The sequence below is a fragment of the Fusarium mangiferae genome (assembly GCF_900044065.1).
Source record: "Fusarium mangiferae strain MRC7560 genome assembly, contig: FMAN_scaffold003, whole genome shotgun sequence".
In the NCBI taxonomy this organism is placed as follows: Eukaryota; Fungi; Ascomycota; class Sordariomycetes; order Hypocreales; family Nectriaceae; genus Fusarium; species Fusarium mangiferae.
This window is the reverse complement of record NW_024573923.1, coordinates 2,939,978-2,961,955: the sequence shown is the minus strand read 5'-3', so window position 1 is coordinate 2,961,955 and position 21,978 is coordinate 2,939,978. Positions and strand designations below refer to the sequence as shown.

Here is a 21,978-nt window from a genome sequence, read left to right as displayed (position 1 = left end):
TCCCAAACAACAAAAAGAACACCTAGGAGTCAGGCGCACCTGGCAACCTCTCTATCACGTACTTGGCCCTTGCCACACTCATGATTGGCACACCAGGAATCTTTCGTAGCCGTTGCTTGAGCGCCTTATCGTTTGTCCCCACGATATAGATTCTGGATTTCTGCACCCTGTCGACTAAGCAATCGTCTGCATAGGTGCCCTTGTGGTCGCATTCAAGCCGTGTCCATCGTTCGTCTCTTGCAACTCTTAGGGCCAGGCGATACTTAGGTCCGAGCTTCTCAAGTTCGCTCATCTAAGAGTGGAAATAACTATTAGTCACGGTCCAAAGGGTTCAAACTTGGGGCTGGGGACCTACCACACAGGAAGTGATGATAGGGTTACACTTCGCATAGAGACAATCCATCATGGAGTCGAGAAGAGAGAGCTTTCGCTGAACCGAGTGACTGAGAAAGTTGGTATCCACGAGGACGTTGTAGGGAGGAACGAGAGCTGTGTTGTGTTGGAAGAACATGTTGCTGGGCATCTGAGGCGCTTCTCGAATAAGCTCGCCGTTGATGGTCTTCTTTTCCTTCTCCTTCTGAGCGAGCTCAGCCTTGAGTTTGTTTTCCTTTAGTCTGGCATCGCGACGACCAATAACTCGCTTCACCTGTTGCGTATTGCGGTCAGCATTTGAGGTGCTTGATGTTTGCGCGCCCCATCTTCATCTCGTGGATATGTTGAAATTTGGGCAGCTTTTGCGCTGCTTATCGATAAGGATACATACCTCTGCGAACTTTCGAGTCTTTTTCTGAACACCCATGGCTGCTTGATACTGTGTGAAGCTTGAGAATTGAAGTCGCTGCGGTTTTCGTGATTCTTCAGTGGTATTCCCGTCGTGGATCGTCCAGAAGCTGTGGATTCAAGATACTGTTGGTTGGTGATATGTTTGCTGTTTGATAGACTCAAAAAAGTTATCGCAGTGACAAGATTTTGCCATAGAAAGTAGAAAGCGGTGGCATAAGTGGGGCCCTACCTTGACTCTAGGTTCTGCGCACGGACCATTTACTCGACGCGTCCGTATCCTCTCAGTCGCGTTAAGTGATTGACATACCATTTCAGGCTTCAGTTGTAGGATCGACGATTTTACCACAACAGCATACCCAAAATGTCTTCCAAAAAACCCGAAGATCGTGGCGAGTCGTCGAACTCTGCCTCAAAGGCGGCTCTCAAAGCTTCTTCTAATGGGACCACAAATTATGAGCTTCCCTGGTATGCCATTCATGCCCCTTGAAGAATTGCTCACTCATTGTTCCTAGGGTGGAAAAGTATCGACCAGTGTTCCTCGACGATGTCGTCGGAAACACAGAAACGATCGAAAGACTCAAGATCATTGCTAGAGAGGGCAACATGCCCCATGTGATCATCTCGGGTATGCCTGGTATTGGAAAGACCACCAGTGTTCTATGTCTAGCCCGGCAGCTCTTAGGTGAATCTTACAAGGAAGCGGTCTTGGAGCTCAATGCCAGTGACGAGCGAGGTACTTGGATCCTCCCATGCGATAAAAATCTCACTAACATATCCAGGTATTGATGTTGTTCGAAACAGGATCAAGGGCTTCGCCCAAAAGAAGGTCACTCTGCCTGCGGGGCGTCACAAACTGGTCATTCTCGATGAAGCCGACAGCATGACTTCGGGTGCTCAGCAAGCCCTTAGACGAACTATGGAGATCTACTCCAACACTACACGATTTGCTTTCGCCTGTAACCAGTCCAACAAGATCATCGAACCCCTCCAATCGCGATGCGCCATCCTACGATACGCCAAGTTAACGGACGCTCAAGTCGTAAAGCGACTCATGCAAATCATTGAGGCGGAAAAGGTTGAATATAGTGATGATGGGCTTGCAGCCTTGGTTTTCAGTGCCGAGGGAGATATGCGACAAGCTATCAACAACCTTCAATCTACTTTTGCCGGCTTTGGATTCGTCTCAGGAGACAATGTCTTCAAGGTTGTTGACTCGCCTCATCCAATCAAGGTGCAGGCGATGCTGAAGGCTTGCTATGAAGGCAATGTTGATTCCGCACTGGAAACACTCCGAGAACTTTGGGATCTAGGTTACTCAAGCCACGACATTATTAGCACTATGTTCAAGGTTACGAAAACTATCCCCACGTTGAGCGAACATGCAAAGCTGGAGTTTATCAAAGAGATAGGCTTTACACATATGAAGGTCCTCGAAGGTGTGCAAACACTACTCCAACTCAGCGGATGCGTCGTTCGGCTATGCAAAATCAACATGGATCCTAAGCGATTTCGGGTATAGAATATGGAGATGAATCTAGACATGGGTGCATCATTGGCGTTGGAGTTGGTATTCGACTGAGAAAGCGAAGGAAAGATGCTAAAGTAATGTGATTTACACAGACGACTCGATGGTCATCTCTAATGTGACATATGTACGCCGTTATACCCCAAGCAGTTGCAGTCAAGACTTTCCAGTGAGAGATTGAGATCATAGGGACTCTGCTTCCGCGCCAGAGGCGATCACTTGCCGTCACCTTTGATGAATTCTTCCTCATACCGTTCCCATTTGGCCCTGTCTCCCATCAACCGCCGCTGCATTCTCACTCGGTGCTCGTATGCCCTGAGCCGTGAGTCTGCCTCGATCATGGCTCCAGGTACCATGCCACACATTTGTAAATACCTTGAAAAGGTCAGTAACAGGATGGATCAGCTGTGAGAATGAGCCCTACACTTTGAATTGAATCGTCATGGACCGATACAACGGCGACCAGATATACCCAGCAGCACCCAACACTGCGGCACCTATTCCCCACTTGACTGCACCTGCAACACCTCCTCTGGCAGCCTCCCAAGCAGCATCATTGGCTTCCTCGCTCTGCATAGCATCGTGAGCACGCATGATGATGGCTTGATCTTGTCTTTGTGACGTTGGTGCCTCAGGGCTCAGTGTCCAGTGTCCAGAACTCAGTATTTGAGAGGGCTCCAGAGCCGATTGATGAGTGAATACAATAAAAAGTTTTACAGCGATATCAGACAATATCCTCGTGAGCTTGGAGATCCCGAAGCCCGGTCACTTCCGCTTCTATGACACACGCTTCATCAAGTGTGGCGCGAGCTCCTACTAGCCACACCTAGGGCCTCCAATCTCGGCGGAACGTCGGCCCCGATCTGGTGCCCCGCTAGAGCGGATTGTTCATTTATTGGAATTTTTTCCAAGCTGTTACCTTCTCTCCTTCCACACTCTTCCAAAAACAAAGAACGAAGATGACACGCAAGCAATAACCATGAGTCCCTGGTTGCCTGGTTTTGCGAAGTCCCATGTTTCTTCTCTTTCTACATAAAACGTCCGCTGAACCCCCACTTGTTTTCTTTTTCTTCCTTGTGCAGAAACAGTACTCTTGACTCAGCTATCGTTGACCTGCTACTACTACCGTCGCCGGATTGAGCAAAGTTGCCCATAATGGCTGACAATGTGATGGCCGCCTACTGGGCTCTGCCACCCGTTTCTCGGTACGTCGCATGTTCATTTGTGTTCTCGATAGCACTCGCTAACTATGTCACAGGAATCTGATTACTGCTACAGTGTTGACCTCCATTGGTTGCATCGTCGGGCTACTACCAGCCACGCGTCTGATATATCACCCATCCTATCTTTGGATGTTTCCGCCTCAAATCTGGCGACTCGTAACATGTTTCTTGGTCGAAATGCAGCCAATCAACTTGCTCTTCAACTCGTTCTTTCTGTATCGCTATAGCGTGCAGCTGGAGATGGGGAACCCACGTTTCCCACGCAAGGTCGATCTTGTGTTCTACATATTATTTGTCTGCACCGTAATTCTGGTAAGCCTGCGCCTACATACCCGTGCATTGCTACTCTCCCATGTGTTCCTTTCAAAACCCCCCTCATATATCTGCCCGGATAGTGCTTTGCCTCTTCAGCTATCACGGTTCCTGGAAATGAGGAAGATCACCCCTGCACTTCGGACCACCCATCATTCGCATTTCCGGGTTGGTCTGCGGTGTAGGCATGGTGGGATGTCTATATGGATGGCTCGTGTGATCCTCAATTCACTCGAGTGGTTTTTTAGCTCCCTACATTTTTATATCATAGCAATAAAACTCAAATATCCCAAACACGTACCCGTATGCCATGTGCCTGTACTGAGGTTAACGACGTCGCTAGATGATCGACTACCTCGCCGGACTTACGAGCTTCTTGTACATGAACGGCCTCATTCTTGCCATGGTTTACACCACTACTCAAGACCAACGTGGCCAGAAAACACAGTATCTCGTTCTTACCATCCCCGCCCAGGCTCTGCCAATCTGCATGATCGTTGTCACCGCGCTCATGGCAGGACCACAGAAGGCATTGGTCGAAATTGAGGGTCTACTCGCCGCCCATCTGTTCGATTTTCTCACAAGAATCTGGCCTGAGTTCGGGAACGGCCCTAGACTTTTGAGAACCCCTGCCTGGCTTGAGCGTCTTGTGCAGACACCAAGAATCACTGCCAGAGGTTTCAGTACCGCCGTCCGACCCGGTAATTCACCATCTTCTGAACGTAGCACTGGTGTCAACACAGGCCCTTTGCCAGATTCGTGGCGGTCTCGTGGCCCAGGCCAGAGACTGGGCTGAAACACACTCGTCTACAACCGCCACTCGCAGTGTACGCATGAAAATAAAAGAATGTTTATCGCTATGAACTCCTGAGCCCCACCATTTGTACCGTATCGATCTAGAGCGTACCGTGCCAGGATATATTAACCAAGTAACTCCAGGCTTAAACCAATTGACATTTCCGTAAAACCACTATCCCTATCTGTCGTTGAGCAGTGGCATGAATTCATGGGATATCTCAACCATAAACGCGACTATTTCCGCTCAGCATAGGCGACTTATTTGCCTCTCTCCTCTTTAGATATTCGTCACTGAATCCCACAGGAATCTCATTTGCGAGGATAGTACCCCCGCCTAAAGGTCGATCCTGGAACCGAGGATCAAGGACAGCCAGAGGCTTGGAGATTCTCATTTCTCGACAGGGGTCAGGGTCGGCAGAGATCGGGGTCGCAGATACCAAGTTGACCTCTGGAGGGTTTTGCTTTCGGGGAATAACAAGTTTATGAAGGGAGGGAAAGGTCAGAGAAGGAAGCCTTGGTCTAGGCGCTTGAGAGGCTATAGGCGCTGGAACCGAAGCGACAAGTGGCTCAAGAAGATCTTTCTGGCGAGCAGGCGACGGATTCCTACTGGCATTCTGTGAAACTGTGCTGTTCGAAATGGCGTCACTAATACTCCCCCGGTTGAGCCCGAAGTCGTCGGTGGCCTTAAGATAGGTTTGAAGGGCATAAGAGTCGGGAGCACTGGCTTTGCGGGTGTGTGTGGCAATGTGTGGTTCGGGAAGTTTGCTAACTACCCGCGGAATGTATGCAGGATGTGTTGGTAGTGCACTGTTGGGACCGTTACTTTTTGAATATGGCACGTAGTGATAGTTGACATTTCCCAGCCCATCTTCTTCATCGCGCTCAAGCCCATCATAGTACTGTGCATTGGACATTGTGCGTATGTGTCCTCCTGCACGTGGAGGATCGTGTATAGGTGGCAGTGGTTGCTTCCTACTGTCGTGAAAGTAAGATGATTTTTGAATGCCATACATTGAACGGTCGTTCATTGGGGTATCTGGTGATGGCGATGAGATCTTGATTGCTGTCCCTCGACGATTCCGGCTTCGTCGACAGTACATGAAGAGGAGCCAAGCAAGGCCAGCAGCACCCAGACCACACCCCACTGCGATGCCGACGATTGTGCCAGTGGTCATAGAGCCAACAGCAGCACCTCCGTCACCGGGAAGAGTCTTGTTGGTGCTAGGATCGGTGATGTTAACGAGTGATGAGGCAAAGACGGTCCCACTAAGACCAATTATATCACCCCTCTCTGGCTCCTGTATACAACCTGCCTTCAGAGCTACCAAAACTAAGAACCTGTTAGTGATCTGCTAAGATTGGAAGTGAAGCTGGGACAAACAATTTGCGAGGAATTTTTGGTTCGATGTTGATTGCAGGCAGCTAATGCACTCTTTGTAGCTGGAGCTTTCGATGATAGAATTCTCGGCCTTGCAATATCCGAACTGATTGTCACTTGTTCTTTGAAGTAAGGATGTTTTCAAGGCATCCTCAAGCGATCCACATGAGCTCTCAATGTTACAGGGCGAGTTGATTGTCCCAGTCTTCGCTGCATCGGGATAGGAATAGAGGCAAACGTCAAATGCGTATCGTACATTATCTATGCCACGGAGTGTCAGCTGGGGTACGTGGCTTGGAAGCTTTTTTCACTTATGACTTACAAAGGAACCAAAAAACGTCACTTTCTTCTCTCCATATATCCTCACTCTTCTGGAGACAATTTAGGCAGTTCTTGAATCTGATGCCATTTCCAGTTTCTGTGTACTCTCCGTCTTCGCATACTATATCTGAAGAATTCGTTCTCGCAGCACTGGCGTCGTTGAGAGTTGAGTTAGAGCCATCGGAGCAGAGGGCCGCGCACTCAGAGTTGGGCGTTGCTTGAAGAGCAATGGTGGCAGGTGAGAGCAGCGCCACGATACTGAAGCTCCAGCGGGTGATATGCATGTCGAAAGCGTGGGTGTTTCGGTTGGAGGGAAGTTATGCTAGGACCGTCACAGTGGTCATGAGTCACTCAAGGGCAACAGCCAAGCATGACAGGCGCCAGATTGGTGCTAACACAATATCCAATGCTTATGTCGACGTTGATGTGCGATTCCCAATCTTGATCAATCTCGGAATAAAAGAAAACGATAAGCTTCTTGGTGGAAGATTGGATGTAGTATCAGAAACACCGCTGATCAAGACATGTGGGTGTCAAGACGATTTTATCGAGATAGAACCGAAATCTTTAGACACCACCTGGTAGGAAGGATTGCAGGGGTCTCATAAGCAAGCACAGTATTATTAAACTCCTAGTTGCCTACTCTGGAGGTGATCTTTGTAATATTTTCAGATATCATTGTTTCATAGGGCAGATAGTCGCCTTTCCACGACAAAGTCCAAAAATAGAATGCCCAACCGCCAAAATGATCGCCGACAGCCAATAGGCTCCAGTAGTTCGAAGTTCAAATGCTTGGCGCCTTGCTCTACCAATCAGAAATCATGCAGAGACTTCTCAAGCGGCTGCAGACCTTCAATTGAGCCAGGGCTGGGAGGCTCTTGATAGGCTGGTAAGCAACCCATGGCGCGTTGAATGGATTTGTAGACGCCGGCCCTATGTGCGGCCAGTAGTCCCTAGCCGATGCTTGGCCAAGGTATCAAGGTACCCAAAACAGAAGAGGGCCATGCAATCGTTCGTTAAGCTTGTAGGCTGCGGGGCAAGCACATGCACATGCATTACAGATTACCATTTTGTGAGAGAAGGGTTATTTCAGCTTGAAGTTACAGCCCAAACGCCTGGGCTTATTGGTCCCATAATCAGTGATTCTAGCCAACCTGAACTATTAGTGAAGATGTGCGTATCCACTGCTGCCGCGTTCCGCGTTAGTTATCTCAATCTCGAGTAATATCGGATTAGTGGGAATTAAGCGCTTAATTGCCGCGCACGCGCTGGAGACTCGTTCTAAGATCAGCATTTCCTTGCTCGCGTGGCTCAAATTAGCACCACTGACCATCTACAGTAGTGTCACTTGCTGACAATGTGATGTGACTGTGATAGAGGCTGCATGACATTCAGTGTGTGGGTGTGGATATCTACAATATCCGCGATTGGTTAGAGAAAACAGGCGGTTGCATGAAGGACTGAAATATCAGTTTCTCCTTCTCTGAATGTGTGACTTTGAGCTCTGCGGTAAAGTCAGAGGAAACATTATGAGGAGTTCTGTAAGGTAAGTAGGTAGGTGTATGATCCCGCCGTCTTATATAGTATGCCGGTGCCCCGGAATTTAAGATAATGTACCTTTCCTGTCCAAAATTGCGAGACTGTCACCAGCATCTATACCCAACATTTCAACCTTTCCTCGAGTGCTGATTACCGAGCGTTGTTACTCGCCTAATGGCTACACCGCAAGGATGTTACTGCTTTCCAATTCGAGCCAACGACTGAATCTCCACAAGGGGTTTGTGTGGTTGCTCGAGTTTGTTGCTCATTTCTCTTCCCCTCCAGCTTCTATCTATGTACGTATATGAAATATTGACAAAACCCAATCTAGTATATATTGGTATGTTTGAGATGTCTGGTGAAGGTCGCCGTTGTGTGATTTTAGGCGTTGTACCTAGAAGATTAACTTTACAGTTCTTCGGGGAGAAGCGGCGTTATCTGTGTTTCCTACTTTGGCATACGAAACATGTTTCATCCCACACATATGATGAATTTCTCCATCCAGTACAATTCTGAAAAACTGTGTTGAATTATCAAACCCGAGCGCCACCAAGAGAGCTACTATCGCCAGCCAAAGACAAATAGGCAAGAAAAGGTGGTACCTTTTCATGCTGCACGCGACTTTGCTTCGGCTATGGGGAACCATACCCTACACAATAGATACTAAGTTGAGGTAGTTTCACGTCGAACACACTGTCTCGTTTTCAACAAACTTCTTGTCCAATTTCAGCGCCTCTCTTAAACAATGATTTCCATCTGCATTCGTATCAATTGATAGTATGATGTGAGGGGGACGTGTTGTCAAACGAAATATTATATGAGGTGAACAATTCCCGCTTTTCCGACAGAAACATAAGAATATTAGTAGGTTTATGAAGAAACAGCCGAACTCAGCTTAGCAACGACATATGTGTTTCAGGTTAGGCTCTTGATCGAGATATGAATGGCCTCAATCGCAAGCGCTGGCACATCCCAGCCTCCATTCGTGCCTCACCGTTCTGGCCTGATCACATGGGCTAGGTCTTGTGCATGTTCTCTGGCTTGGAGACCAGTAGGGACTTTGGGGACAACCAACACTCAGTACTTTCACTTGTCAAGCTGAAAATCCTACCTGGGAGTTGCATGAGGACCCAGCAGCATCAATGCCATATCTTCCCTTATTGGGCAAATCGACCCCGTAAGTCCGCAGCCTGCGAATAAAACGCTGGCATTTCGCGCCTTGAACCGAAATACCGGAAACCAATGAGCTCCGAGACACCTGTTAACACATGGTTGGCGTGTTGTCGCGAAAATGAAGAAACTGGACACGATGCCATATCTGGAGCAAGGAACCTTGAGAAGATCTGGATGTGCCTGGTATCGCCAGCTCGAAACGAAACAGAAAGTATAAATCCCCTGTCTTTACAAGGCACAGAGTTTACGTCTCGTTATTTAAGATTTTTCATTTCCAACTATTCGATGCACGCAGTATGCCAAACCACATGTGTACTGGACGTTATCTTGTGGTGTCTATAACGTGGTTTGATTTCACAATATTGAAGTGGTTTTTGAACTGTAGCTCAGAATGTACGAGATTTCGAAACAATGACTCGGCACTGAAGCTCGCTGACCGCTGTTAAAAGATGTACCAATAAGTCATATGCCAAAGTTTCTACTCCGAACTTTGTGAGCATCTCGATATTGAAGGTGGCCAACTAAAACGTCATGGTTGAGATGAGTGTGGGGAATACAGGGGAGAAAGCGGGCTGTCAAAATGTATGCACTTTGGAGGCGTGGGAGCAGCAACTAAGACTTGGGCTCGCGTGAGGACGAGAGGAAAAATGGCATCGGCTTGCACTTGAACCTGACATCCGTGGAGGATATTGTTCGTGTCGTAGCCACAAGCGTCTATTCGGCTACAACTCTCGCCTGATTTATTCGTAAGGCGCTTGGGTGGGCTCGAAGAAGCCCTGTTTGCGGTGTGCGGGAAACCTCCCTGGACAAGGCCCATGATGGAGTCTTAGGGGCTGTCACAGTTGCTCTCAGTGGCCAGTTCTAGTGGAAGAAAACGTTGAAGCTAGGATCGTCACGAACAGGGATACCGGAAGAGGAGCCTGGAGGGTTCTTAATCCATGTCGTGGTCAATCCAAGGCGTCTAATGAATGGTTCTGATTGGAAGCGAGTCAACATAGACGCACCCGACCTTTCCCTTCCAGCTTTAGCAGCCAGTTATACCCTTGCTTCCCATTTTCCTGCCGTTTATCCATCATCGCATCACTTCAAGCTGATGACCACAAGTTGTCAACCAACAGCCCAACACTACGTACTTAATATTAGTTCTACCAATAACGAATACAGGGGCATACCAGCCTCCGAGCATCAGTCTCATATATCGCTTTGGCCCCCGCGGTCTATGCTTAACTGGGTGTCCTCCGCTTTTAGTGTCGTGAGATCGTTTTCGCATCTTCTCTTTTCCCATTCACCTTCTCCGACCCGATCGCCTCTGATGTTTTGTTATTGATTTGAACCGCGTGTTTGAGCCTTATTGTTTTTATACTTTGTTTACTGTTGCAGAGGAAGTTGAGCTCGTTGAAGTCTCCCTTTCGATCACCACAAGCGTCGTCAGGCCGAGGCGTGTTGCAGCTGCGGGGTTCGATCAATTGTCGCAGATATGAGAATCGGTTGCTTGCAATTTGCGCCCCAGGTGGGAGACGTCGACAACAACTTGAATCGTGCGGATGCCGTTTTGTCAAGGGCAAATCCTGAAGATCTGGATGTCTTGGTTCTGCCCGAGCTGGCTTTCTCTGGTAATTTCCCTCAAGGATGAAGACGTTGATCAAGGACTTCCAGCTGTTCTTAGCCAACTCCTTCTTCTCTTGCCCCTCTATTGAGAAGCGTATTGAAATACTAGACGCTAATACTTTGAGAAGGGTATAACTTCAAGTCGCTGCAAGATATCACTCCCTTTCTCGAACCTTCAGGTTCCGGCATAACATCTCTCTGGGCAAGGACAATCGCTCTCAAGTATAACTGCACCGTCACTGTTGGCTACCCCGAGAAAGTCGATGTCTCACCGAAGTGGCCAACGGGTCCAGAATACTACAACTCGACCATTGTTGTCAACGGTGATGGTGAAACAATAGCCAACTACCGAAAAAACTTTCTTTACCACACCGATGAGACATGGGCCTTGGAAGGAGGCCGGGGATTTTATGACGGCTTTATTCCTGGACTGGGTAACACCTCAATAGGCATCTGTAAGTACACCTCAATCTCTCGACATAGCCTTCACTAACATCTTTCTTCAAAGGCATGGACCTCAAGTACGTGGCAAAAGACTCAATGTCGTAGACGAATTACTGACTCTTGTGATAGCCCATACAAGTATGAAGCACCGTGGCACGCTTTTGAGTTCGCACATCATATTCTTGAAGTCGAGTCAAATCTGGTGATTGTTTCTATGGCTTGGATGACTCGAGACGACCCTCGACGTTTTACACGCATGCCAAACGAACCGGACATGGAAACACTGACTTACTGGGTTACTCGATTGGAACCCCTCATTCGTGCTGAGTCTCAAGAAGAGATTATAGTCATTTTCTGTAATCGTTGTGGCAACGAAGAAGAAGTTCTCTACGCCGGGACAAGCGCAGTGATCGGTATACATGATGGGGAGGTCAAGGTTTACGGCCTCTTGGGGCGCGGAGAAAAGGAACTCTTGGTTGTCGACACTAACAACTCGCCATACGCAAAACTTGTGTATCGGCCAGATGCCAGGGGTTCCGGTATGGAGGCACCTGGTCACCTCGAGCAATCAGGTGGACTGGAGGAAAACATGAAAAACGGGCCAGCTCACAAGTCGAACAAGCCCACCGAGGACCAGCAAAGCAATTCCAACAACGGGTCATCTAATGGGAAGGAATCATCTCAAACCCTTACCGCGTCCCTTCCACCACCCCCGCAATTTCCAGATGATTTTGTTCACGATCGTCCAAGGGCCTCATCGAAAAAGCGATACCCACCAGCAATCACTATTCCAAGAGAGCCCGATCTGGTCAAAAGCAACTCAGCGAGGTCCCCAGGAACAGATAGTCTCAACATTCCAACGCCGTCAGCCCCTAGCCCAACTCCTATGGCAATCAGGCCTCGACTGATTATTCCCGAATCACCTCCGATTCTCCCACACCAGTACCCTCCAGATCACCCCATCAGCGCTGCATCGCTAAGATCAGAGAGATCAATTCGTTCCATGAAGTCTGAACAGTCTGAGGCCTCTACGAGAACCATCCGCACAAATCCTCGACCTCCTGAAGAAAGCACTCCCTACCCAGACAGTGGCGCCCCCTTGAGTGGCTACCCAGAAAACTTCTTCTCTTCCGAGAAATTGATATATGGAGGCGACGTCACGATCCACAGCGCCGGACCATTCAGCCCAGACACCCCGTTTGAGGATATTTCCCCTGTCTCACCGGAGCAGTTTTATTGGTCCCATAATGATAATCTCATGCGAACTCCCTTAGGGGTCGGGGGGTGGACGCCTGGGACACCTATTGGGAGGAGGCCTGAACCATTCCCTTGGCCAGCTATCACTGGGAATGCGCACACCCCTAACCGCAGTACTGTCAGAGATCGAGCAAAGGAGAATGCGACCCCCATAGACCCTCGCCATCTCCAGTCGCAGTCCCCTCAATCTAATTCATCATCAAATCGGACAACCAGAACCAGTAAATCAGCACGCTCGGCGTCCGTCAACTCTAAGGGAGTAGCACAACCGACGGAAACAGAACACAGGTCTTTGGCACGACCATCGTCTCCGAAGTCTCGCAATGCTAGCCGCTCGAGAATGCATGAAAGGTCTGGATCATCTCTAGGTGATAGGGGAACCAACGCAGCTATTTCATTACACCTGGAGGGCATATCGTTCCGAGCTGAATCAGCGAGTAGAACGCGGGCAGGCTCTGCAGCAGGTACTCCTGTTGGTGATCGCGTTCAGTCTCCCCCCTCCAGAACTGGCAGTCGTCCCAGAATGACTGACACACCCGACCCTCAACGTGAAAAACACATGATTCGCATTGCTGCCAGTCCCAGCATCCTCGAGGACGAGCACAGGAACCACTGCCAGTCCTTGTCCTCAGCAGCACATCGCCAGCGTAGCAACTCATTCGCTATGAACAGGGCTCGTGCTGCTGACAACGATCGGGCTGGTACACCCGAGTCGAAGATCAACAAGGTTCGCCCTGCTTCACGTGCAGCTAGTCGAGGACGGACACCTGGACCGAAAGTTTCACCCACCAATGGAACCACTAATGCTATATTTCCAACCACTGAACGAGCATCATCAGCAGATTCCACGCGAAATGACAGACTGCACCGTCGAATCCACAGACATGCATCTAGTAGTCGACAGACTGATAGGACTTCGTCTATCCAGACCGGGCGGCGTCGATCTAGTGATGCTGTCCCTGTTGAGTTTGAACGTGTCGAAGCAATTCTTTGTCCCAACTGCCCTGTTCATGGTCGAAGGTCGACTGCTGATGGAACCGTGAATGGTGGCAATCCTTTACCACCGCCTCATTCGCCTCCAAAGTCGCCTCCTGCACAGAGACCAGCTTCCAGTGCTGGTACCCCACAGTATCTGGAACCAGAGCCAGCAGCACCTCGACGAGCATCTTCAGGCGATGCGAGCCAGCTTCAACTAGAAAATCCTTTAGACAACATGGCTCAAAGTGCCCCCCCGCAGAACGAAGCAGCCGAGGCCAGTGACTGTGGGTCATTTGCGGAAACTCTTCAGACTATTTCTACCCCTGGGCGCTCGCCTGCTACGCCCTCTTTCAATCCTTCTACGCCCAAAGCGATGGTTCTCATGACGAATGGATTAGAAGTTGAGCCACTTCTCAGTAACAGCTTGGATGGCCCCGAGAAAACACCAACGACCCGTTGCGCCGAAACGGACGCTCTGGGATTGGTGGATATTACCGCCAACTCTGTCGCATAGAGCGATGCTTGTATCAGTTGCATTGGCGAGAACGTCATTATTACACAGGCTGCTATGCCACCAACTAGCACATCTGTTTTATTCTTGGTATTTTGCAGGGGAATTCATGTGATAGTCAATGAGAAATTTGGAGTTTGGTACTGCCTTCACGAGTAGCTGGAAGCTTGATACCTTTGTGGTATTGCTAGGAACCTATCATGCCGTGGTTAATGGGTTGTGGGATATGACGACCTTTGTCCCCCGAAAGCTAAGGTTGAGCCTGTTGTTGGCTTGGCTATTGCTGTTACGTATAACCTCATTCAATCACATTCGGTTTCTTTATGAGATATGTAGCGTTGGTGTATGGACGATGATGCCACGGTATGAGTTCGCGTCTGAGTGTCATGTAGATAATGTCCCTTGTTTTCAATCGAAGAGACATAACTTACACTAAATATAAGAATTTATAATGCTCAAAAGCCTGCTTATAATAAGAAATTTGTGAGATTGTGAATGAACCGCACCGGGTTGCATATCCATAGAGGCGGAATCCAGGCCACTGACAAGATGGAAAAGCTGAAGAACATATTGCGGAATTCCTATATGGTAAACCTACAAGTGATTCTCCCTAGCGTCAGGTTTTATTGCCCTGACTCAGTGATCAGAATTGTCACTTAGAATCCTATGATCTGGTATGTACGTCTATGTACGCGAGGTTCCCTTCATTGGATCTCTCGGGTTGGGATAGAGGTGCTTGCACAATTACTAGAAGAGAAAAGCCCACGGATACCATGAGCATGTCAGCAACAATTGGAGCTATTGAATGCCGTATGGCTGAGGACGTATGTACACCAGTAACTGTTGATAGGCCTAGCCCCGGGAGACCTCCGCTCCACTCGGTAGCCCGTCCGGACAAGGGTATACTGGCCGGTGATTGGTTCTCTTGCCGCTGACGCTAGCGTGAAAGTTCAGGGTCTCTGCATAAGCCCCCGGTTAGGCAGGGTGGTGTTGGTGATATCGATTCTTAGTGGCTGGGCCCCTCATTTATCTCCCTCTCATCAACGCCAAAGGTTACAATGTCCACAGCGTTCCTTCACCCGTGGCCAATCCCAATCGATTCTTGCTCTCAATATACTGTGATATAGAGTGCCGCTGTACCGCGGATCTTCCAATGGTGTTTTCCGCCCCCAGGCATTCCTTGTGCCAATCACTATCGCGTGCGACAAGAGATGCTGGGGCATTAAGAACTGGCGGCTGCACTCTGCTGTCACCGCACTGTTGCAACTCATCACTCTCATCATTCAGATTGTCACACTACTAACCATAGCTGGGTTATCGAATGTTCTGATATTTCCCAGCCGCCGTGTATGTGCCGCTGCAGGATCTCCCACCGTTTTCACACGTTGGTTCCAGGCACAGCCGTTTGTCACATCAGATGAGCGGTTCAGTTCTGTCTCATCTTTGTTATAAGAGCACCACGATCATCTCTCGCTCTTTCGCCCCCAATATCCTGGCGTTTCAAAAATTGCAGAATTGATTCACCTGTGTCGGACCCCATTCATGTAACACAAGAGATTCTTCATTTGTGACCAGCACCCCCGCTTTGGTCGAGTCAATCTCAAATCTGCAGCCCACGAGCTGGCCAAGTTCTACAGCCTTATTCTCCTACGATGAAAACTTCAACTTTGGTATCAGCCTGGGGCACACTCAGCTCTGTCGCCGCCATCTTGGTAGCGGAGAACTCACCATGCGGGACTCTGTGTGGCAATGTCCTCGATGCCACTACCACCGACGATATCGTTTGCCAGGAAGACGACTACAAGAGTGGCGCGGGAATTGTTTATCAGCAATGCGTGGCATGTGAGCTTGGAAGTGATTATCACACAAAAAACAACGAAACGGACCAGCAATGGTTGTTATGTAAGCTTATCTGTGTACATATTTCCCCCAGTGGCTAACACGACTTGATCGTTTTCAGACAATGTACGCTATGCGGTCTCATATTGTTTGTTTGGTGTTCCTGGTAACAATAAAGTTATCAATACTCCTTGCTTAACCTCGTATGCTAGCCCGTCCTTTATGATCGCCTTCTATCGATTTGAAGCTCACAATATGAACAGAAAAGCTTGTGGACCGTTCCGCCAAGCCGTTGAGTACAAGAATCTATCTTCAGACATTCAAAGCTACGATTATTGCGATACCTGGCCTGTTCAAGACACACCTGACTTCGATGGATGTACAGATTGCCTAAGGGCGGGCGACAACCATTACTTAGCTAACTGTGAGCATCTGCCATAAGTCTGTGGTTGGTCAAACGCTGATGAATAATAGTTTTTACTCTACTTCAAGCTGGATGCGAGCAAAAACCACAACCTGGAGTTACAGTATCTGTTGATGGCGGCCTCTTCTCTCAGGACATTGTCAACATCACTGAGCCCACACCTGTAGCTTCTGTGAATCCGGATTGGCTTGACCAAGGCCCTATCAGTCTCGGTGCTAAGGTCGGAATCACTGCCGGAGGTGTGGTATTTCTATTGTTTGTCCTTGGATTTTGTATCATCTGGCGCGGTAAGAGACGAAGACGGGCCTTTTTGCGACAGCTCGAAACCCGACCCCGTACCAAGGGTAGTTGGCCTAAGAAGGGTTGGCCTACACCATTGCACATCTCTAACGACAACGATATGCGAGAGACACCCTTAAGCCAAAAGCCATTCAGAAGTTGGGACGAATCTCCCGTCAGCGCTCGATCCGAAAAGACATTCCCAAGATATGTCTCCCCTTACGGCTCCCAGTTCGGCAGTCCTGTCAGTGCCACGGAGCTGCAGCTAGCCCAATGGCCGGTGATGAACCCAAACCAACAAGCATATCCGCCGATGCCTAACCATGCATCCAATCCCCATCCGTATCCTGAGATGTTCCCTTCTATGTACAAACCTGACCCGAGTCCCTCAGGATCACAAATTGGTGTAGCTCTTGGTGGCGATGATTCGTCGCTCAACACTCCCCAATCAAAGGGTAAAGATAAAGACGAGTCATACGAGATGTATCCTGTGGATGTCCGGTCTCATGGTGCCATTGGAATTTACCAACCCGAGCACCTCGAGGGATTATATTCACAACCCGATTACTTCGCTCATGGAGATGTGCACCAGGGCCAGATATACCAAGGTCAAGGGCATGGATATCAAGACACTTATGATGACGATTTCAGGGGGAGGAGGCCATAATACTTGAAGAAAGAATTAATTCACTCACATTAACTGCGTTCTTTGCCATTGGACGCTTGGAGTTTGATAGCAGGGATACCAATTTCATTTTGCCAGACTTTTTGATACCAACAGCTATCCAATCATGATCGTAGTCTCTAGATATTGAGAAGTATACTCTTGTCGTTGCCCATTGTATAAAATGGTAAGGTTGATAGTACTTACTACTAGTTAACATGGTAGTTCCTCCGTGATGAGGGTCGTGAAAAGCTGGTGTGGCGTCGACTGTGGCTCTAAAGCGTAAGTAGAGAGACGATGTAGCCACATCGGGATTAGTGTGAAATCACCGCCACACGCTGGTCGCAGCTTCTTTCGGTCCCCACAATGAAATCCGACCAGAGAAAAAAAATTTGGAAGCTTCCAACAACACCGGGCAAGACACTGAGGAAACCAACGACTCGCACCTTCCGTTTCTTCCCTCCTGTCGCAAAGAAGCACCTGCCGCGCTTCACCCGGTATATCACACAATTTCCAAAAGGGAAACTACAATCCGTTCAAAATGTCCAAGGAGGTCGCGGTCGTCAAGAAGACGACAACAGAGGAGGAGGAGTACACCATCAAGCCCCAGGCGACCACTCCTTCTCTCGACACCAGCCAGTGGCCTCTGCTACTCAAGAACTACGACAAGCGTGAGTTTCCTGATACAATTCGATGATTAAAGCGCGTTTTTGATATTTTCCTGTGGCCTGCTGAGCCTCAATTGATCTCTTGAGATTCAGAAGACTAACTGATAATCTTCAAAACTTGCAGTTCTTGTCCGAACAGGCCACTTCACTCCCATCCCCAATGGCTGCTCTCCCCTGAAGCGCGATCTTAAGCAATACATTAGCTCTGGTGTCATCAACCTCGATAAGCCCTCTAACCCTTCTTCGCACGAGGTCGTCGCTTGGGTCAAGCGCATTCTACGGTACGAAAATTTTCCAACCAAGAGTATCGCGTCAAAGTGCGCGTCCAAGTCGAGCTATCTGCTAACGATATTGCCTATAGATGCGAAAAGACTGGACACAGTGGTACCCTCGATCCCAAGGTCACTGGTTGCTTGATCGTTTGCATTGACCGTGCCACTCGTCTTGTCAAGTCCCAGCAGGGTGCCGGAAAGGAGTATGTGGCTGTCATCCGCCTTCACGACAAGCTGCCCGGTGGCCAGGCCCAGTTCGCCCGCGCTCTCGAGACTCTTACCGGTGCGCTCTTCCAGCGACCCCCTTTGATCTCTGCCGTCAAGCGTCAGCTCCGTATTCGAACCATTCACGAGAGCAAGCTTATCGAGTTCGACAACGACCGACACCTCGGTGTCTTCTGGGTCAGCTGCGAGGCCGGTACTTATATCCGAACCCTCTGTGTCCACTTGGGTCTCCTTCTCGGTGTCGGTGGCCACATGCAGGAGCTTCGACGTGTCCGCAGTGGTGCCATGGATGAGTCCAAGGGCCTGGTCACTCTCCACGATGTTCTCGACGCCCAGTGGCAAATGGATAACACCCGCGACGAGTCTTACCTTCGCAAGGTTATCTCTCCTCTTGAGACTCTCCTGACTTCTTACAAGCGACTTGTTGTCAAGGACAGTGCTGTTAACGCTGTCTGCTATGGTGCCAAGCTCATGCTTCCCGGTCTTCTTCGATACGGTAAGTCCTCAAGCGATAATTCGTGTCGCAACTTGCTAATTCATTGACAGAGTCTGCCATTGAGCATCACGAGGAGGTCGTTCTTATGACCACCAAGGGTGAAGCCATTGCTCTAGGTATCGCTCAGATGTCCACTGTCGAGATGTCCACCTGCGATCACGGTGTCGTTGCCAAGGTCAAGCGCTGCATCATGGAGCGCGACCTCTACCCCCGCCGCTGGGGTCTTGGCCCTGTTGCTCTTGAGAAGAAGAAGCTCAAGGCTGACGGCAAACTCGACAAGTACGGCCGCCCTAACGATGCCACTCCTGCCAAGTGGAGCTCCGAATACAAGGATTTCAGCACCAGCGATGCTTCTGCCGCCGCCGCCGCCGCTGCTCCTGCTAAGGCCTCCGAGGCTGAGGATACTCCCATGGAGGAGGCTGCCACTCCCTCTTCACCTGCTGCTGATGACAGCAAGGACAAGAAGCGCAAGAAGCACGATGGCGAAACTGCTGAAGAGAAGGCTGAGCGCAAACGAAGAAAGGCAGAGAAAAAGGCGGCCAAGGCTGCTAAGAAGGCTGCCAAGGGCGAGGCTATGGACAGCGACAGCGACTAATGGAATACAGGCCAAGTTTGGGTATGGGCCGAAACCTGAAGGCAGATCTTGATACCCGAGATGTAGGTTCTGCTGGCAAGGAGAGGTCTGCTCGCTGTACCATATTCTTGTTCTCGTGCCGTTTTTGGCTGCTTGAAAATGTTTTTGGGGTTATCATGGCGTTTTTGGTTCGAAAATCCTGGTAGGAGTAGATGCAAGGCACTCAATGCAAAGCACGATAAAACTACTGCATGTCTCTGTGGGAACCTTCTGTCTAGGACCTGTGAATGCATGAGGTTGAATCATGTCTATCTGCCGTAGTTTATGCTTGTGACCGCTGTGTGTAAGGACTGATGCGTGGTTGGGGTACACTGACACATGACACATAATGTAGCGGTCACGTAGTACGGTGGCTCTTGGTGTTACGGCATTGTTGAAATCCGATCTGAGGTCCCATCGTCATGAAACGTCCATCAAGTCTGGGCAATGCATGTGTTGTCGAGGAGGCTACTGTAAGTATGATGACACATTTTTCTGGGCACGAGATAACTGAGAGCATAAGACACAGGTAGTCTAGTTGAGTCAGGGTTCCACAGGAGGAACATTGGAAAGTCCCTGATACGTGCGGTCGAGTAACAATCCAACCGTTGTCGTATTAGTCGCAGATCAAAAAGGAACCAGTCTTGGCCAAACAGAACATTGGGCCTAGGTGGAAACATTGGACGAATCAGGCTCCAGCAACGCATCTCGAGTAACAGCTGTCCCTGTTTCATAGTTGAGGGAGTGGACTTCCACCGCAGCAACCTGTTCGCTAAGCATAGGATTCAAGTCGCTGCAACTCTGTTAGCCAGCGCATGGCACAGCATGATGGCGAGGGATATCCCGGCTTGGGCGTTTACTTGGACTGGCTGAGTTCTTGGTCCCTTCCTTTGCCTGCTCCTATTAAGATCAGGGATGGGCTTAAGATTAGACTGTTGTCAAGAGAGCGTCTAGTTGGCCGTTTCTGTCCTGCATGAGAGTGTATTGGCGTGATAGCAAAGAGGGTCACGTAGTAAGTGGTGGAAGTAGGTCCCATGGCTTGGCCTGTGGCTGTAAGAGCAGAAGTATAAAGTGAGGAAAACTCGGAGGTTAGTTGTGCGTTTGCTCGTCTAAGGTTCTGATATCTAAAGTTTCTTGTCCCGGAGATCAGTTAGAGTTGCTCATACATGAAAAATACCCCCAACAAGACCCGTCATTGAATCAGAAGCCTATCTACACTTTTGCAGGCGTATTCGACTCAAACCTTCTTCTGCAAAGTCTGTTTTCCCTTGGGATATAAATACTTGCCAAGTTCTCATCTGGGTCAAGGATTCACAACTCAACGTCAGAGCGTGTTGATCACTTAGCCTTCAGCTTTACTCGGACCCAGTGATCGACTATACATGACATAGAGATTGACTGATACCGAGATTGAGGCTCAGCTGAACGATTTATATGCTGCACCGCCAGCGTCCCAGAAAGGGTTGAGTTCAGAAGATATGACCGTCATGTCTGCTTCATCGAGTCCCTGGGGGCTAATCATCTTCTTCGTTCTCTCAATCTCTCTTTTCGACACTGTATCAGCCCTACCAACAAAAACATCGTCTCCCGTTCTTCGACCATTCATATTGCCACCACCAAAGCAGCACTTGAGTCGAAGACATAAAGGTCGCGAAAGGTCTTTCTCCCCAAGACTAGATATCAACTTCCCCGACCCATGTCTTGTTCAAGACCAAGACGACCACTGGGTGTCTTTTGCAACAAGCGGTGGTGGCTACCACATCCAGGTCGCTGTGGCAGATGATCTCATGGGCGAGTGGACTCATCTCCAGCAGGATGCCCTCCCTGGAGATGGATGGACGAGTGGCAGAAATTATTGGGCCCCTGACGTGCGGAAGCTGGAGGATGACTCGTACATAATGTACTTTTCTGGAGAACTTCCAGAAGGTGGACATTGCATTGGAGTTGCACGATCCCACAACAGCACCGGTCCATATACAATGGATCCTGAACCATTCGCCTGCCCACGTGACGAAGGCGGCGCAATCGACCCGGCGGGTTTCTTTGACGAGTCCACAAAGAAACGATATGTCGTCTATAAAGTCGACGGCAACGCTCTCAACGACGGCTCGGGAACTCCCATCCGACTCCAAGAGGTCTCGACAAAGGACGGCTCCACACCAATCGGCAAACCTGTGGACATCCTGGACCGGATCGTCTCCGAGGATGGGCCCCTGGTTGAGGCTCCTAGTCTGGTACGGACAGAACAGGGCAAGTATCTGCTCTTCTTCAGTAGCCACATTTACACAGGTGATGCCTATGATCTCAAGTATGCCATAAGTGACCGAGTCGAGGGCCCTTACAGGCGGGGGAAAGCTCCATTTCTCAAGACACCAACTCTAGGCTTGAAAGGCCCTGGTGGAGGCACAAGTTCGGAAGATGGACAGTTCATGGTGTTTCATGCGTGGTGCGGGAAGGGCAAGAGATGCATGTATGCCATTGGATATGGCCTTGAATACGACTAGAATGAGAAAAGAACCGGCATCGAGAAGGAAATATTCGGCAGTTTTGGTGTTTATGGGACGTTTTTTTGGTTAAGCTTATAGACTAGATTTCATTTTGATTCATTTCATATGCGCTTTTCTTTGTAGTCGTTTCCAGGCACTTTC

The 21,978-nt window shown here is 49.2% G+C and overlaps 9 protein-coding genes across 9 annotated transcripts; 6 read left to right on the top strand and 3 right to left on the bottom strand.

Annotated features, from left to right (window-relative positions):
* Positions 1-22: 22 nt before the first annotated feature.
* On the bottom strand, positions 23-799 carry FMAN_04195 (putative FCF1 involved in the pre-rRNA processing steps of 40S ribosomal subunit biogenesis; the record flags this gene model as incomplete). Its single annotated transcript, XM_041829123.1, has 3 exons — positions 23-292; positions 356-646; positions 764-799. 3 exons carry the CDS (start codon positions 797-799, stop codon positions 23-25), a joined length of 597 nt encoding a protein of 198 aa, XP_041679917.1.
* A 345-nt stretch (positions 800-1,144) lies between these two features.
* Positions 1,145-2,302, top strand: FMAN_04196 (putative replication factor c (40 kDa subunit); the record flags this gene model as incomplete). The annotated part of the gene is made up of 3 exons (XM_041829122.1): positions 1,145-1,248; positions 1,296-1,516; positions 1,563-2,302. The coding sequence occupies 3 exons, from the start codon at positions 1,145-1,147 to the stop codon at positions 2,300-2,302; spliced, it is 1,065 nt and encodes a 354-aa protein (XP_041679916.1).
* Positions 2,303-2,523: 221 nt separating this feature from the next.
* Positions 2,524-2,902, bottom strand: FMAN_04197 (uncharacterized protein; the record flags this gene model as incomplete). The annotated part of the gene is made up of 2 exons (XM_041829121.1): positions 2,524-2,683; positions 2,733-2,902. The coding sequence occupies 2 exons, from the start codon at positions 2,900-2,902 to the stop codon at positions 2,524-2,526; spliced, it is 330 nt and encodes a 109-aa protein (XP_041679915.1).
* Positions 2,903-3,463: 561 nt separating this feature from the next.
* Positions 3,464-4,639, top strand: FMAN_04198 (uncharacterized protein; the record flags this gene model as incomplete). The annotated part of the gene is made up of 3 exons (XM_041829119.1): positions 3,464-3,513; positions 3,567-3,843; positions 4,187-4,639. 3 exons carry the CDS (start codon positions 3,464-3,466, stop codon positions 4,637-4,639), a joined length of 780 nt encoding a protein of 259 aa, XP_041679914.1.
* Positions 4,640-4,859: 220 nt separating this feature from the next.
* Positions 4,860-6,624, bottom strand: FMAN_04199 (uncharacterized protein; the record flags this gene model as incomplete). The annotated part of the gene is made up of 3 exons (XM_041829118.1): positions 4,860-5,971; positions 6,023-6,280; positions 6,342-6,624. The coding sequence occupies 3 exons, from the start codon at positions 6,622-6,624 to the stop codon at positions 4,860-4,862; spliced, it is 1,653 nt and encodes a 550-aa protein (XP_041679913.1).
* Positions 6,625-10,529: 3,905 nt separating this feature from the next.
* On the top strand, positions 10,530-13,853 carry FMAN_04200 (uncharacterized protein; the record flags this gene model as incomplete). The annotated part of the gene is made up of 4 exons (XM_041829117.1): positions 10,530-10,665; positions 10,789-11,115; positions 11,169-11,181; positions 11,234-13,853. 4 exons carry the CDS (start codon positions 10,530-10,532, stop codon positions 13,851-13,853), a joined length of 3,096 nt encoding a protein of 1,031 aa, XP_041679912.1.
* Positions 13,854-15,502: 1,649 nt separating this feature from the next.
* On the top strand, positions 15,503-17,059 carry FMAN_04201 (uncharacterized protein; the record flags this gene model as incomplete). The annotated part of the gene is made up of 4 exons (XM_041829116.1): positions 15,503-15,752; positions 15,811-15,892; positions 15,953-16,113; positions 16,164-17,059. 4 exons carry the CDS (start codon positions 15,503-15,505, stop codon positions 17,057-17,059), a joined length of 1,389 nt encoding a protein of 462 aa, XP_041679911.1.
* A 538-nt stretch (positions 17,060-17,597) lies between these two features.
* Positions 17,598-19,312, top strand: FMAN_04202 (putative centromere/microtubule binding protein cbf5; the record flags this gene model as incomplete). The annotated part of the gene is made up of 4 exons (XM_041829115.1): positions 17,598-17,727; positions 17,849-18,005; positions 18,086-18,717; positions 18,768-19,312. The coding sequence occupies 4 exons, from the start codon at positions 17,598-17,600 to the stop codon at positions 19,310-19,312; spliced, it is 1,464 nt and encodes a 487-aa protein (XP_041679910.1).
* Positions 19,313-20,817: 1,505 nt separating this feature from the next.
* Positions 20,818-21,834, top strand: FMAN_04203 (uncharacterized protein; the record flags this gene model as incomplete). Its single annotated transcript, XM_041829114.1, has 1 exon — positions 20,818-21,834. One exon carries the CDS (start codon positions 20,818-20,820, stop codon positions 21,832-21,834), a length of 1,017 nt encoding a protein of 338 aa, XP_041679909.1.
* Positions 21,835-21,978: the final 144 nt, after the last annotated feature.